Source organism: Haliotis rufescens, unplaced genomic scaffold (genome assembly GCF_023055435.1).
Source record: "Haliotis rufescens isolate VD_foot unplaced genomic scaffold, xgHalRufe1.0.p SCAF_18, whole genome shotgun sequence".
NCBI lineage: Eukaryota > Metazoa > Mollusca > Gastropoda > Lepetellida > Haliotidae > Haliotis > Haliotis rufescens.
The window spans coordinates 23095891-23112243 of NW_025963868.1; the positions used below are offsets into that span (position 1 = coordinate 23095891).

Genomic DNA, 16353 nt, shown 5'->3' on the forward strand with positions numbered 1-16353 from the left:
ACAAGGCCCACGATACAAAACATTTATAACACCTGTCTTGTGATACATACAATACATAACAAATAACTTATTTTGGAGTAAAAACATGATAATAATAACAGAAACAGTTAAACAACAAGCTTATGCAGATTCGGTATTTCCCAGTTGGCACAAATAGCATAACATTCACAGTGCCATTTAACCCATAGGTTTCTGCCCTACAATATCTCATTTTCGATCTCTTAAATTTAATAATAAATTATTCCGGTTTGTAATTCACCTGCAAAAAGAAAAAATATCAACTTAAGGAGTAAAAGTACTGTATCACGATACGTATTGTATTACACCCTTAGTATGGGGATATTTATCGTCTTGTATCATGACCCCCAACATATTGTTACAAATCAACTATGAAATAAATATTATGAAATGATGAACAAAGTTAGTTGGTTGGTTTGTTGTTTAATGCTGCACTCAGCAATATTCCAGCTATATGATGGCGGTCTGTAAATAATCGAGTCTGGACCAGACAATCCAGTGATTAATATTATGAGCATCGATCCACGCAATTGGGATCGATGACATGAATCAACCAAGTCAGCGAGTCTGACCACCCGATCCCGTCAGTCGTCTGTTACGACAAGCATGGTCGCCTTTTATGGCAAGCATTGGTTGCTGAAGACCTATTCAACCCCCGATCTTCATGAACAAAGCACAGAGAATAATTGACAGCTGTTAGAGTGCAAAAGATAGATCACAATACTGTGCTTGAGGGGAAAGAATCAGAGTGAAGCAGCTTTTTACAAGTCATCATTCCACAAGACAATGGCTACTAGACTGAAAACAAGCTTGTCTGTTTGATGGTGGTCTGTGAATTTTGTGTTGGGATCACACAATTAAGTGACTGATATTATGAGTAACATGCCATCAGAGTATTTTGAAACCCTATCAACCAAGTCACTGAGTCTGACCTCCCAATCCACTAAGACGCCCTGTAGCACAAGCATAGTTTGTTGAGGACACATCCTAACATTAAGACAAGCTGAAACTTGGTTCTTCAAAGGTGGTCCCTCTTCAAGGAAGTACACAGAGTGTGTTTGTGAATTCTGTTTTACACTGCATACAGCTGTATTCCAGCTATAACATGGTAAAAAAATAATCAAGTCCGGACCAGACAAACTAGTGACTGATAAGCAACAATCCACAGTTTTTGTGTGTGCGTGCGTGCGTGCGTGCGTGCGTGCGTGCGTGCGTGCGTGCGTGCATGCGTGGAATCAAGTTTTCATCACGCAAACTTCCCGTTCATTGTTTTTACTCACGGGACAATGGAGGCGAATTTTTTAAATAATGAAGAATTCTGTTTTGCGGGAGAAATAGTCCATCTTGCCGGAGACTGGGAGATTTCATCAAATTGCGGGAGTCTCCCGCAAAATGCGGGAGGGTTGACAGGTCTGCAGATGTGAATCCACATGGGAAGAGACTAGGGGAGTCGAGAATGATATATTTGAAAGATCTAGTAGAAAGAGTATATGGTGCAGATTAGAATGAAGCTGGACAGGTATGTACAGACTTGTATGCACAAGGTACAGGAAGGGCTGGCACAAATAGACAAATAGGGTACAAATAGAATTAATGTGGTATATACTTACATCTCAAATGGTGATAGTGACTACAAATTAGTACAAAATGATATCATCTTCTAAATGACTCTAGTTACTAGCCAAACATACCCTTTCAGAGTTTAGCTATTGTATCTCCCAGTCTCAATTCTCACATACAAGACTAATATAAACAATAAACAACTCATAACTGGAAGTTCCTTAAAGGCCCGAAAATTAAATACACAAGTTCCTCAGGATAGATAATCGGCAATGCCCTTGCCAGGCAAATTGGGAAAAATCGTTCAGAGATTTTGACATTGAATTTTGACATCGCATTTAACACAATAATGTCAAACTAATCATTAAAACCTCTCCCTCCCTCTATGTTGGTCCTGTTATTGGGGAAATACAATTAACCGTACAAAGCCATAACATCAGTAATAACTATATAACAGCATGAATTAGGAAATGTTTAATTCCAATTCAGGAATTTTGGGGGATTCGGAACTTGGTTATTCTATGTCAGGTACATCCCCATTTGAACAGATTCAAAGTCAAACGTATTGCCATGGAAAAGGAAAAACATATAGATTCTAAAAATTCCTAAATAGCAAAAGCCACCAGTTGACAACCTGGTCTTTGTGTGTGCACAGTTTCAAGAAAGAGTACATATTAGTTTTAGAGATATGGTTCGGACAAACACACCAATATGAACAGAGTCAAAGTTAAACTTGTTGCCATAGAAACAGGATTTAAAATAAAAATGTTTATATACCTAAATAGCAAAAGGGACCAATTAAGCTGCTGATTAATACAAGTACCATGTTTGAATGAAAAATGGGGTTGAATAGTTTTATAGTTCTGCTCCGAAAACGACACCTACAAATCCATTTCAGCAAACTCGAAATTGTTTCCATGGAAACAGGGAAAAGGGAAATTTTGAAAAGTTCATAAATAGCAAAAGGCACCACTGCAGTTCCAGGTTAATATATGTAGCAAGTTTGGATGAAAAATCTTTCACAGTTTTCAAGCTATGCTCCAGAAACAACATAAGGACGGACGGTCAGACTTACAGACAGATGGACAGACAACCGATCACTATATCCCCATGCCAGGCTGATAAAAACATTGCAACAATATTGTCACATTTGTGTTTTGTTGTGGCCACGTTAGAATACAAAGATGCTACAACATTAATTTGTATAGTTTTCTCAATGTTGCCACTATTAGTTAAGGTGTAACGTTACCAAAACACATTCCTGTAACATTGCACTATAATAATCTTTCATTTTTGAAAGAAATGCCTGTCATATATTCTCATTACTTCTTGATAGGGCTCATATATATGAAGTTTGCGCTTATTTCTTATTTAGAATTGAAACTTTAAATTTGAAAAACTCTCCAAGTTACTTTGTAATGATTAATAATGTTATCCTCATGTTTTTCTGCATCATTAATATATATTTGGAATACAAAACATGTATTATGCTCACAAAAAGCTTGCATTATACAATATTTATTCCCGATACATTTAAGTTAATGGAACAGCCTCAGAAAAGTATATTATAAAAACTAGTCCAGAGGACTATTTCACTTGTCATCAAAGTTTGTGGCTGGTCCTGTTTGAACAAGCCAAAAATATTTACCATGTTTACATTTTCTGTCAGTTTTATTCCGTTCAAATTTTTAGCAAAATTACTTTGTCCTCAGCACAATTAAGTAACATTAGGTAACGGACTGGCATGAAAGTGCACTGCTTGAGGTAACACCCACCTGGTAAGTGTGATCTGGAAGATCTTGTAGCCGGCAATGAAGGAGGCCAGTCTGGTAAGAGACTGTTTCCCTGAACCTCCCACACCAACAAGAAGTGCTGCTCCTCTTGGGGTACGGATGATACGAGAAATCTGAATAATAACCATCCATGACTTTATCTAGGATTTCAAAATGAGTGCCTGTGGTGAGCAAATTGGGAAAAATGAATTTAAAAAAATATCATTTATAGTTATTCTGACTCATACTAGTTGCTCATCTCTTCTCATTCCCGAAAGGTAGTGGTAACTTCCTATGCTGTTTTTCACCAAGAACAGAAAAACATCTCACCCAAATGCACCCTCTCACGCACAGGCACACCGGAACTGTTTGACGCATCACTTTCCATTTTCCTATTGTCTTTATTCCTATGGTCTTAACAGCTGAGTGAGTGTTTCAGCGTATAAGTCAGGATAAGTATATATGACATATCATACTTTGCATTATTCCGATACTACGTGAATCTCACAGTGGAAGGTGGGTCTCGCCTATGTGTGTGATTCTGATGTGATCTGCTCCGAATAAACCCTTCGGGAACGTGGTCAGTTGTGGGGTACCCTCTCCTTTTTCGGGGTAAAGGAGCAAATTTAAGATTTTGTGGACATTTCAAGCTTGCATTATGACGATTAAAGTGTTAAGAGAAGGACATAATCTTGACAAAATCCCTCATGCTCTGAATCATAGTAATACAGGGGAATATGGACTCTCGGTCGTTTGTTTGGGGAAAGTAACCTGACATCTGTGAGTCAACCAGACTTTGGGTGCATGTAGCTCTAGTCTATGTTGCAGTGGATATCGTTTGTTCCTGTGCTACTACCAGTGGCCCAAATTGATGTATGCCAGCAACATCTTCCGGGGCAAAATCTCTGAGGTAATGATTTGCAAAGACGGAATCAAATTTCCAGAAACATCCCTCCCTAATAGTCAGCATGGAAGAGTTCCCGCATAGGGCTAGAGTCGATGCGTTGCTATCGCTCTGATTTTGTGTGGGTTGGACGCTGAAGGTGGGTGGGTTCAGCCCTGCTGCCCTGTAAGCTCTGAGTATAACTACTCTCATCCAGAAGGAGATTGTTGTTCTGCAGACTTGTGAAGAAGCATTCCTCAATAATGGGATAAAAAATCTTCGCAGTCTTTGTCTTCTAGAACTCTATGTCCTCTGATCCAAGAATGAACGAAAGTGCTGGGACATGAAATTGTTGATCTGGTTGTCCAAGTAACTGTTTTTTTGCATCCCATCTCAAGCTGCGAAGGGCTGATGCATGTTTATCGTTGTCGAACATGGTACAACTGAAGTCGATCTCATGTATTCTGGCTGCATTAGCTACCGCCCAGTGAAATTAGGCCTTTTGGGTCAGATGTTCAAAATCAGCTTGTTCTTGTGGCTGATAAAAGTCGCTGGTGAGATGTTTCAGCACTACATATAAATCTCAAGCTGGGCTCAAAACTTCTGTTGAACCTCAAGTTAACGTTTGCAGTATTTCAACAGGGCTTTCAGTTTGGGAAGTTTCTTAAGTAGCTGATAGCTGCCAAATAGGTTTCTAGTGTTGAGCACTTGAGGTCTCTTGTGCTTCGTAAATGACACAAGAAATCTGCTACTTGTGGTGAGGTAGCTTTGGCTGCTGTGAACCGTTTTGGATCTTGCAAACTGGTCAAACCACTTCCATTTGTCATCACATATATTCCTTGTGGATCTACAAAGTACTAAAGAAACTGCTTTAGCTGCTCTGGTCGAGTATCCTCATCTTGTGAAGAATGAATGATGTTTATTCTCGTAAATCACGGCAGTGATACAGAGATGTAATTGGACACAGGAATAAGATACAATGAAGAAAACATGTCAGTGGAACATTTCCATACATGATCTTATATAACTTGCCAGTTTTAATAGAGTTGGCTTATAAGTAATGGACATCAAATGAGAGAATTTTACGGCAGAAGGATACATACAGTAGTATTGAGGCAAAAACTTGTTTCTAATTTCTGAGAGTTTTGGACATTCTAATAAAAAGTGCATTTCATCACATATAAAATTTTTACACAATGTACATTTTCTTTCCTCTCTCACAATATTATACCATCTTCCTGTTTCAATGGGTAATCTATGATTTGCTGTTCTAAAACGAGCAAGGGAGATGCGTAAGGTGATTGGTAGTTCTAGTAAATAAGGTTCTAGAGATGGTAACTCTTTAAACATGTTATAATAGTAACCTTTAGATGAATTTTCCTTTGATTCTCGCCATCTTTGCAGAAAATTATCAATGAGAACATGTTTCACATTTTGTTTCAACCATGCGGCACTAATAAAGGTTTGAGACAGCCAAATGTAATTAAAGCCTATATTTTGAAGAATGCATTTTACCTATTAATAGTGGGAAATGGTAATCTGGATTTGCAATGGACATTTGAAACATAAGTTTATATACTATACTAGAAAGGCTAGTTTGTGATGATGTTAGCTTGCACCAATATGAAATCATTCTTATCTTAATGAAAATGCTGAGAGGATACCTCCCTAGTTCACCATATACCATGTAATCGGGTGTTGACTGTTTTAACTTGAGAATATATTTACAAAATTTAAGATGTACACGTTCAATGACAACAGCATTTTCAAAACCCCACACCTCAGATCCATATAACAATACTGGCTGAACAAGTTGATCAAATAATTTCAGTTGACAGTCAATAGGAATTTCTAATATTCTAATTTTACGAAATACAGCGTACATTGCTCTAGATGCCTGATCTGTCAGTCTCTTTAGTGCCTTGTGGATCTACAAAGTACTAAAGAAACTGCTTTAGCTGCTCTGGTCGAGTATCCTCATCTTGTGAAGCTATTTGCAGTATGCCCCATACATGAAGCTTATAGAGATCCGTCTTGGATGAAGCTGTTTTGAGTGTGGATGACGAAGTAGATTTGGCCAGTTGGTTTTCCTGCTATTGCAACAAGGTCTGGGAACCATGACCAGGCCAATAAGGCACAACCAAAAGCACTCGTAGGTTCTTCATATTCATGAATAATCTTCTGTAAAAGCAGAGGTATGAGTACTGGTGGTGGGAATGCATGCACATGTAAACTTCCCATGATATTGCCACTGCATCGTTGGACTGGGGAAACGAGGGTTGCTATCTGTTTGCTGAACCTGATTGCGAATAGGTCCACTGATGCACCTGGGATGCATCTTGCTTTGATCCTTAGATTCAGACTGTCTGTTAATTTATACAGCAGAAAAGTTAACCTTCAGAAGGGTTGCCGACTGCGTTGTGCCTTGGAGGTTTATGTAGAAGGCCACAGTTGAGTTGTCTGTTTTCATCAGATACTTGTCTCTCAACTGTGGCACCCGATGAGATATTGCTCGGATTACTGCCTCAAACTCTCAATGGTTGATGTGGAAGAGCTTATCTTCTTGGCACCCCATCCTTGTAATGAGGCGTCTACAAATATATGTTGATTGTATTCCGACTCGTGCAAAAAAGGTCCTCCGCAGACATTCAAGTTGAATGTCCAACATCTTGAAGATTGATGCTTACCAGATAACCGTCCTGTTTTATCATCTGCTTTAGTTGTGGTAGGTAGATCATTCTGAACTTGTCTGGCTTTTGAAGATACTTTTTGTTGAATTTTTAAAAAAAATACTATGTTGTACGTTGAATAAAACCCTCTACAGCGCCCTTTGTAAAAAGTGTATCAATGGCTTTAGTTAGTTTGGACTGCAGTGTCTCCGGATATTGAACAATCGGTGGAATGAGAGAAAGAGGAGGTTCCTCCCGCACAGGTGGGAGGTCATGAAGAGTCCCTTCTCTCCCTGTAAATCCTCTTAATAATGTTTCATCATGTAGAACAGATGGGGAGAGGATCACGATCTGATATACATTGGCAACATTTAACACACATTTTCATCATGAAAACAGGGGGATATCAAAAGAGACAAAATTTTGAAACATTACAGCCAAATCAAAAAAATAATTGATGAATATGACAGATGGATGGAAAAAGGAATCCAAATCAAAATAATTTAATGAAAATGGGTAATTTTGATAGGATGGTTCAGATTACGAGCCAAAAAAATATTTCCACTACCTTGTGAGAAGAGATTAGATATTGGTATGAGACAGGATGAGGCAAAATACATGTTTTCGCCCAAATGGGATTTTTAAGTAAGGTTCCATAGTCTATCATTCATTGGTATTCTAACATCACATTCAAAATTTCAATGCAAAATGGACACGCCATTTAACACAGGTCACAGCAACATTGCGCCTATATGATGGAAGCCTGTTATTAATCGAGACCATACAATTCCCAGATTGATATGAGCAAAGTCTCCCGCCTATGATGTAAAATGACACTCTATCAACCTAGTTGCTGAGCCTGACCACCCAATCCATTTAATTACCTCTCATGACAAGCATAATATGTTGCTGGGGAACTCTTTTTTCACACTGAACTGTAACTTATTTGTAGCGGACAGTGACACTATGTACCATATTCGACATAATAAGCACCCAGGGCACTCTCAAAGTTAGAAATAGGGGGCTCTTATTAGAATATTATATTGGTAAAAAACAACAGTTGAAAAATCATTAATTTCATGGTTTGTGCTGACAGCCTGAAATGTTTATATTCGACAGATATATTTTTCCAGAATTTAAGTTCCCATGATTAAGGATGCATATAATACATGTATTATGCACGAATAAATATGTCTTGTGTACACTGATCAATCGGAAGGGGTGCTAATTGGGATTGTTCAATGGCCAATATATTAGCAAATATCGCCATGGGTGCTTATTACGTCGAATACGGTATATATCAAATAAGCATGAGTAAAAGGTTACCAAAGAGTTTCCTTACCTTGACAAGATGCACCATGGCATCTTTGAAGAAGACTAGATCCAGATGGCCACCTCTCACTATTTCATTGTACTGCATAACATACTGCAGTAGCTTGTCATTCAGGAAACCGTAGCTGGGAATCTGCAGATTAAGCCGGGAATCATTTGCACCAACAATCCAAGACATATCTATCTTGAATGTGGTTTAACATTGCATTAGTTTAATGTCAGATGATTGCCTAAAATGAAGCAGGATTTCGACATCACAACTTTGGTGAAACACGGGTAAGGTGCTGAAAAAGCTAGAATCATAATGAGAGTAATCATTATTAAGCTTTCTGGCATACCTGGACACAAACATACCAATTACAGCGCCTGAGATGACTAGGCCACCCATGCGCCCTATCTCTCTTGACAAGCAGGTTCTACATTATACCTGGTTGTAATCATGGTCCGATAACACCCTTCTGAGTGTAATTATGAAACAATTTCAACTAACCCATTGGTACTGACAATTCTCCCATATATCTACTTAATGTGAATGGCATTTTGAGACTTTTCAATGTAATATTCTGAACAAGTTTTATAGGAACATTTTATTTTTATTTCCATTTTTCTTATATTATTACATATACCACGGACGTATATATATGTCTTTGCATATACTTAATTAAATAAGTAAAAAGTATGTTTGTTAACCTCCCACTTCGCAATATTACATGAGCAACGATCCACACTGTCAAGGTAAGAAGGTATGCTATCAACCATGTCCCCAAGTCTGACCCTCCGATCCATGAAGTCACTAAATAGAGTACGCCTCTTACAACCAGCATAGGTAGCTGGGGACAAAGATGGTAGTCTAACAACCTTTTCATACACCTTGGGTGCATCTAATGAAGCATCATCTTCCTCCTCTCCAGTAGGTTCCGGCTCTTCTCGGAGGAAGTCCACAAAGTAGGGCTCTGGGTCTGTCACGCTCACAGCCTCATCACCTGCCTGGTTCCGCAACACCTGCATCAGGGCACTTTCAAACCAATGCTTGTCTTCTGCATTGGTGAATCTGCAGAAACAGTTTAAGGTCAGTGTATAATTCTTAGTATATAATTCAATTTCTTATTTGTCAGCTAGTGGTATCAGATCTACCAATGTTTTACCTCACTCTACTGTATATCGCTGTGTATAAGGTGAGTTTTTCGTACCTAGAATGCGGGGGTTAAGAAGCGGGGTCGTCTTATACACGGAGTCGAAGATCTCACATTTTTTTTTAGTTGTTTCTAGCGATGTCAACCGGCGATGTCAACCGGCTTTCAATAGCCAGCCCAGCATTTGACAATGAAACTTTGCATTTCGTCCTAAATGACTGTTCCAATAACTATTTCCATACAGAAACATGATTTGTATCTGTTTTCCTTGAATAAAGTTGAATATTTTCTGCAAATAAAGTTGGAATGATCGCCTTGATCCAGATTGTCAAGCCAGCTGACAGGGTAAAACAATCAACATCTTTGAGTAGAGAGCCGGAAGTATTGGTAAGTATTTGCATATTGCACATGTGACCTAACATGTTATAACCAGTGAAGCTGAAATCAATTCCCGTTGTTTTTACAGTTGTATAAACAACGGTTGGAGAGGGGTATATATTTGCAAGTCCTTGGGACAATTGCTAATCCCTTTTTTGGGTTCAAGGCATTAAATTGGGATTTGCAAGATGGCCACTCTTTCAACAGCAAAGAAATACAATGTGTTATGCCTCATGCTTGTCATAGAAAGGGATTTCCTTGTTTGTATCGAAATGTCAGAACATTGATTCTATTTCTTGTCAATAAATCCAACATCCATACTCTATTACGTCTAATGGGATATTATTTGTGTCTATTTTTCATGTCTGTGTGTACAGGTTGCAATATTTTGTGGTTAGTAAGACTCTGTTTAGACCTTGAATAACTTGTTGAGCTCACTGATTTAGTCGTTGTACTGTCAACAAAAAATCCATTTGAATGCATTTTCATCTCAACAAGAGGACAAAGTCATTGATATTCCCTGAAATGGTAAATACTTGTCGTGAATAGATATATAAAAATTATTGCCATGTAAACTTGAAAAATATTTCTTTAAAAAATCCCAAACTATCAAAAGGCACCAGTTCTCCATGAGACCTATCTATGTGCAAAGTTTGGTGAAGAAATATTGTACAGTTTCAAGATCTGCTCCAGAAACTGCATCCTTCACAGACCATTAGTCCATTTAAATACCCCCCACAAAACATGTTGTGGTGGATAAAAAGGGTGTGTTATTTCAAATATCAATATTACCAATACTTATTAAATATTGCCATACCAAGATCACCTAAAGCAAGTGTTCCAAGACATTTTGGGCAGGAAACCAACCAACAACTGAATTATCAATGCAGTAAGAATGGTTTGTTTAAATGGACAGTATATTGGCAGTTCTGTGTGTTTTTTAATTGTTTATGAAATAATTTCCGAGTGTGATGTCACACCCTCAGTTCATGCCTGATTTAAACCAAAAACAAACAAATGAAACTCCACACAGCAAAAACGATAACCCAAGTACTACACATAATAAACTGGCTTTTGTCATGTCTTTCAAAAGGGCAAACTGAAGAGAAGGCTCATGTGTTTTTCTTACAGATGAGTAACAAAATACTAATTCTAATTGCCAGCTTGATTAGATTGGAAGCCAGTGTTTATCAAATCTTAGATTACAAAATAAATGCCTTGGACGTATGAAGCCAATAACTCTCCTACCCAGAGTTCCATGCGGCCAGCCCAGTACCACTGTCACATTGTCACATCTTACTGTCCACTCATTTTACATAAAATCAATGTTTGGAACCTCAAAATCCTAAACAGGTTTATCTTTTATACAAAGCTTCATATAGAATTATTATTACTTTTGCTGTTCAGGGTCCCATTCCACAAAGCAGTTGTAGCGCTACGACTGTCATAAGTCCATGTTGAAGTATGGAAATTACAATCATCATAGCACTACGATAGCTTTGAGGAACATGTCCTTGTTGTTTATCTTTCTCATCTATCACATGCATACCTGTCAGCTATGACTCGTGTACATTCGTGTTTCCACAGAGCCAGTACCATAGCTGTAGCCTGGCACTCCGCACCAGCAATGGTCAGCATACCCTGCCAGATTCGGGATAAATCTCTCAAATTGAAGATGTAGTGAAACTTGGCTGGTGTTGGCAGCATCTTGATCTGTAAGTATATGAAAGGAACATGTCAGATATATACCGTCTCTCATCCCAGTTGGCAAATTCATTTGTCCGAATACCCAGTCTTGTAAATTATGTTTTGTCCAGTATACATGGCTAATAAATTTCATAGTTTAATACTAAAATCTTCTAAAAATGATTTCAACAGACTCAATTCTGGGCTTCTCATTGTTAAAACTTCACAATGTTTTGTTTGATAGGCATTACTTAGAAGTTGATGGATGACAAGGTAGACACAATTTTATGGATAACAACTTCTGTAATACTGTAAAAAAGCGACGTTTTGGTATAGATCCTTATACCGTTGTCAAGCAAGACTGGTTCTTATCCATAAAATTGTGTCTACCTTGTCATTCTCAATGTTCTTCCATCACCCCTGCTAGCATACAGATGTTATGCAGTGTAGTAGTGCCATTGTGAAAAACAAAGCCGTTTGTGTGATGTAAGCTGTGAACTTGTTGGTTTACAGCACTTACTGGCTTCCCTATGCTAGAGCTATGACTTTGCTTTCTTTGCTGGTTAAAATAGTGATTACAGTGGCGGTATGTATGAGGTAGAGGAGCAGAATGTACACAAACCCAGTCTTGGATGTATGCCACTACTGTGCTGTTGTCCGTGGCTATGAGGATGGATGATTGGGAGAGACGTATTTTCCATGCCAGGATGGCATAATAAATGGCCTTTATTTCCTTGCAGTTGATATGTAGGATCCTCTCTCAAGTGTTCCAAGATCCTTGTACCGTGAGATCGTCAATATAGGCTCCTCACCCCAAATCTAACGCGTCTGTAAATAGATGGGGTTCAGGCGTCAGAGAAGTCAGAATAATGCTTCTTCATCCGGTGCTCTCTGTGAGTCCATCAGTGCAGGTCCCGTAACAAGTTGGGAGGTAACTGAGGCTTGAACTCAAGTGTGTGGGATCGTAGTAAGTTGATCCATGTCTGTAGAAGACGTAACATCAACCTTCCTGTGAAGGTCATATCCTGTTAGGTTGCCTAGAAGAGATATCCACCACCTTAAGGACCTGCTGGGATGAATTGATAGGGATTGAATCATCGTAATAGTCTTGCCGAATCAATCCTCTGGTGGACATAGATATCCCTTGTGAAGTTGGAAACGCGCTTCGATGTATACGATGTCTTGAACAGGAGTGGTTTCGGACTTGGAGGGATTGACTAGGAAGTCTAGGTAGGTCATAAGATGAACCAGAAAAAGCATGTTCTGGTGTAACTGAGCTTCTTCTTGGTCTGCTGTCAGGAAATCGTCCACGTATTCATGCATTTGTACTAGCTGGATGTGGGCAAACCTGATGACTGGCGCTGTAATCCTGGTAAACAGCCAAGGGGCTATTGAGACCTGTAACTTGTGGCATCGACCATTCATTGCGAAGCGCAGGTACTTCCGTGATGAAGGGTGTATCGGGACATGAAGATAGGTGTTTTGTAGTCAAGACTGATGAGCCAATCTCCTGTCCTCAAAGTTGACCGCAACTTCCGTACGGATTCCATTTGGAACTTTTGAGGAGAGTAAAAACCTTTGGTCTTGATGATCTCCGATAGTTTCCAAATAGCTTGCTTCTTTAGTAACTTCCTGACAGCCAGATCTGCTGCCGCTAGCTTGTCTCTGACTAGAGGATATCTGGGGCCAACCGCCGAGTCTTTTTTATCCCAGGAATGCTTGGGGGGATGGGAAGATCCATGTGTAACAGCTAGGTTGATAGTCGACACCTGGCATCGTTCAGTTGTGTCTTGTCTGACCTCGTCTATGACAGGTCCCAATTTGAGGGTAAGGCTTCCTGCATTCTGACTATGGTGTCTAGCAGGCTGAGGATGAGTCCGACCCGATCAGTCCTAATAGTCAGAGGATTCTCTCCAGATATGCCATCATGTGATGTCTGCAACAGTGGAATGATGTGCCTGATTACAGCGACAAACCAGTTGATATAAGCGCCAATGTCCATTGAATGTCTGGACGCCATAGACAGGTTTTTAATCCAGTTGCCTACAAGCTTAATAAAGTCCTCGTCCAAAACTTTATGGTCCGGAAGTAGAGACTCATGGGTTTGATACAACTTCCGTTTCAATGGAGGTAAGGGCAGCCAGTCATCATGTCTGTCATAGGAGGTTGGAGTACAGGCTCCTCAATGAGTTCCACAAAGATGTATCCCTCTGTATAATCCCGCTGGGGTGAATCGTCAGAGTGATTCACCTCCTCATGTAGGTCCGATTCAGCCTCAGAATGACTGTGGGTGGATGTTCATCATAATCCATACACTCAACGTGTTCCCTGTGTGGTTCATCATCCGCTGGTGTCCAGGACCCTGCTATGAGTAAAGTCCATGTGGCTTATGACGACTGCCTGTGTATAGCAGAACCCGTACAGGAATGATGGTCCTCTTTCAAAAAACGCTAGGCTGTCCTATGATGTAATCTGTGTCTCGGTTGGTCATACGTGGTCCCAGCGATCGGCTTGGGTTCTGTCGTTTGATGGTGACGATACGGTTGAAGTGACACTCCCATAACGGTCTCCTGGGCTACCGTGGGGCCCGTGTGGTGACTGCATGGTGTCTTAGATGAGGAAGATGGCCTTGTTGTACCCTGACGGGACCCAAGCGGAGATCTAGATGCCTGTGTTTCACGGGAGGGTTAAGCTTTGGGAGCTTCTACCAGGCTAGTCTGTATGGTCATCTGGGGTAGGCCTGAACAGATGGCTGTCCCCCATGTGGCCTCTTGGCCGGAGGACTCTTCTTATCCCATACTGTCTGCTTCTTTTTAAGTATCTCAATCTCCTGAGATATAGCTGAGAAGGGGGGCTCAAATAGTGCATGACTCCATCATCTTCTTCTGCTGGTTGAAGAGCTGTTCCAACAAGTTCATAGAGAAGTAGATTCAATCGACAGAGTAGAAGGTAGAGATGCTATGACAGGGTCAGAGTAAATAGCTGCAATCACGTCGGCCATTTTCTTAGCAGCTTCTCTTCTTCTAGCTTTAGTCAAGGCTTCTGTTTGTTGAACGCCTTCTTAGACAGAGTAGAGCACTGATCGCATCTTGCCTCTTCAGTGCATCTGCACTTCCAGCAGTTGTTGTGAGGATCTTCCGTGATCATAAAATGGCCACACTTCTTAAAAGAAGGAGGGGGTGACTCCATGACGAACTCACAAACACCTCACACAAACAATACTTACGTGAGAACGATCGTCACTTCAATAAGCAGCTCTTAACATGACGTAATATATCTGTTTTAAGAAAACTATAGAACAATCTTAGATTAAAGTGACTACAACCAAGTGCTAGATCATTACAACTATAACAATAGGTGTTGGCTCTAGCACACACAGGAAAGAAGTGAGGTTTCCCGCCATTACGCACGTCACAGCTTGGGTTACTATAGTCCTATTTGGAAACAACTAATTGTGTTTAATTGACAGTGAAGAGGACGTCTGTTGAAAATCTGAAAATTTAGTTAGTGTGACTGAAGCCAAAATACAGGATTTATGGCAAAGATGTAAGAGGTAGAGGACTCGCAAGAATTATACAGGATTTATGGCAAAGATGTAATAGAGGTACCTTTGTTTGTTGCCAGAGAATTCTGGTAGATGGAACTAGTATTTTGATGACATCACAGATCTCTGGGTTAAATCTGCTTGTACAGAAATAGCCTTCACCAATGATACCTGAAAGCAGACCTTGGTTTTCAGCAGTACTCACATTAATTTGATGCCACGGAAGCCTTTTACCCATAGGGCCTTTTGGTTTGGGGTTTTTTTTCTTAAAATTTCAAGAAACTAAGTTGACATTTCAAGATACTAAGATGAAATTTCAAGATACTGACTTGACATTTCAAGATACATACTAATTTGAAATTTCAAAATAATGATTTCAAGATATTAACTTGAAATTTCAAGAAAAAAATATATAAAAACAAATGGTCCTAAAAGGCTTCCGTATGAAGCTGTTCCAAAGGGTAAAAATTCACACATACATACATGCAAAATGATTGAGTATTGTTTTACACCACTTTCTGCAATATTCCATCAATAACATGGCAGGTGACACCAGAAATGGGCTTCACATGTCGAAATCGATGCCAAACCATTGCCATGACAAAAAACACTACAACCTCTAGGCTACTCCATCGCCCTAAAATACAAAAACAGTGTTAGAAATTGGCACTAGTCCTGTAGTCCTTGCCAAACTGCCCAATTGTTAAGGTATCATAAGGACAAGTAGATATTTGCGAGTTTTAAGGGTTTCACAATACACATGTATTATCATAATAAGGACTAGTGGACTAAAACTGTTAGATCTATTGCTGGGAAAGGTGTATCAAGTAATCATTAACCAGTTTACCTAAACTTAAAAGAATTTATGTGACAAACTTACCATTTGTGTCCCCAATTTATGGATTACGAGGAATGACTTTGTAGGAGTTGATGATAGAAAGATTGAACTCAGAGGTAATAATATGGGAGAGACTTTTTCTTAATAGAATTAGAATATTGCAAATACTATGTCTTTGTGACAAATATCTCAGTTATCATGCATATATGTAGGAAATAGAATTGACCTAAGACTAATTCCATGAATGCGACTTAAATCTTCTCGTCTGAAGCTTGTGTAAAGTAAAATTCAGTTTAGTTTAGTAATCACAGCTAATGATACTCTACATTCTAACAATACAATCTATCCACCTGCCAACAGCCAAGTTAGCAGCTGATTTTGTCACAGACTGTATTCCACATGATTGTGCTTTTTAGGGATATTTTTGATGAATTCTTGGAAACCAAGGGGTACCCAATGCTGTATACAAGGTTGGGTACATCGCGGTGCGGTGTTGTATCAAGGGTTCACTGTAATCTTAATGTTGGGCTAACATGCTTC

General features: G+C 39.4%; 1 protein-coding gene across 5 annotated transcripts in view; it reads right to left on the reverse strand.

Annotated features, from left to right (window-relative positions):
- The window catches only part of LOC124132897 (dynein axonemal heavy chain 8-like), a 180897-nt gene that overhangs the window by 64658 nt on the left and 99886 nt on the right, over nt 1–16353 (reverse strand). For all 5 annotated transcript variants that reach the window (XM_048398431.1, XM_048398432.1, XM_048398433.1 and 2 more), the window contains exons 54-58: nt 15040–15146; nt 11295–11458; nt 9093–9285; nt 8245–8367; nt 3354–3484 (exon numbers count right to left, since the gene is read on the reverse strand). In XM_048398431.1, coding sequence (XP_048254388.1) covers nt 3354–3484; nt 8245–8367; nt 9093–9285; nt 11295–11458; nt 15040–15146 — 718 coding nt within the window. The remainder of the gene's footprint in view (nt 1–3353; nt 3485–8244; nt 8368–9092; nt 9286–11294; nt 11459–15039; nt 15147–16353) is intronic.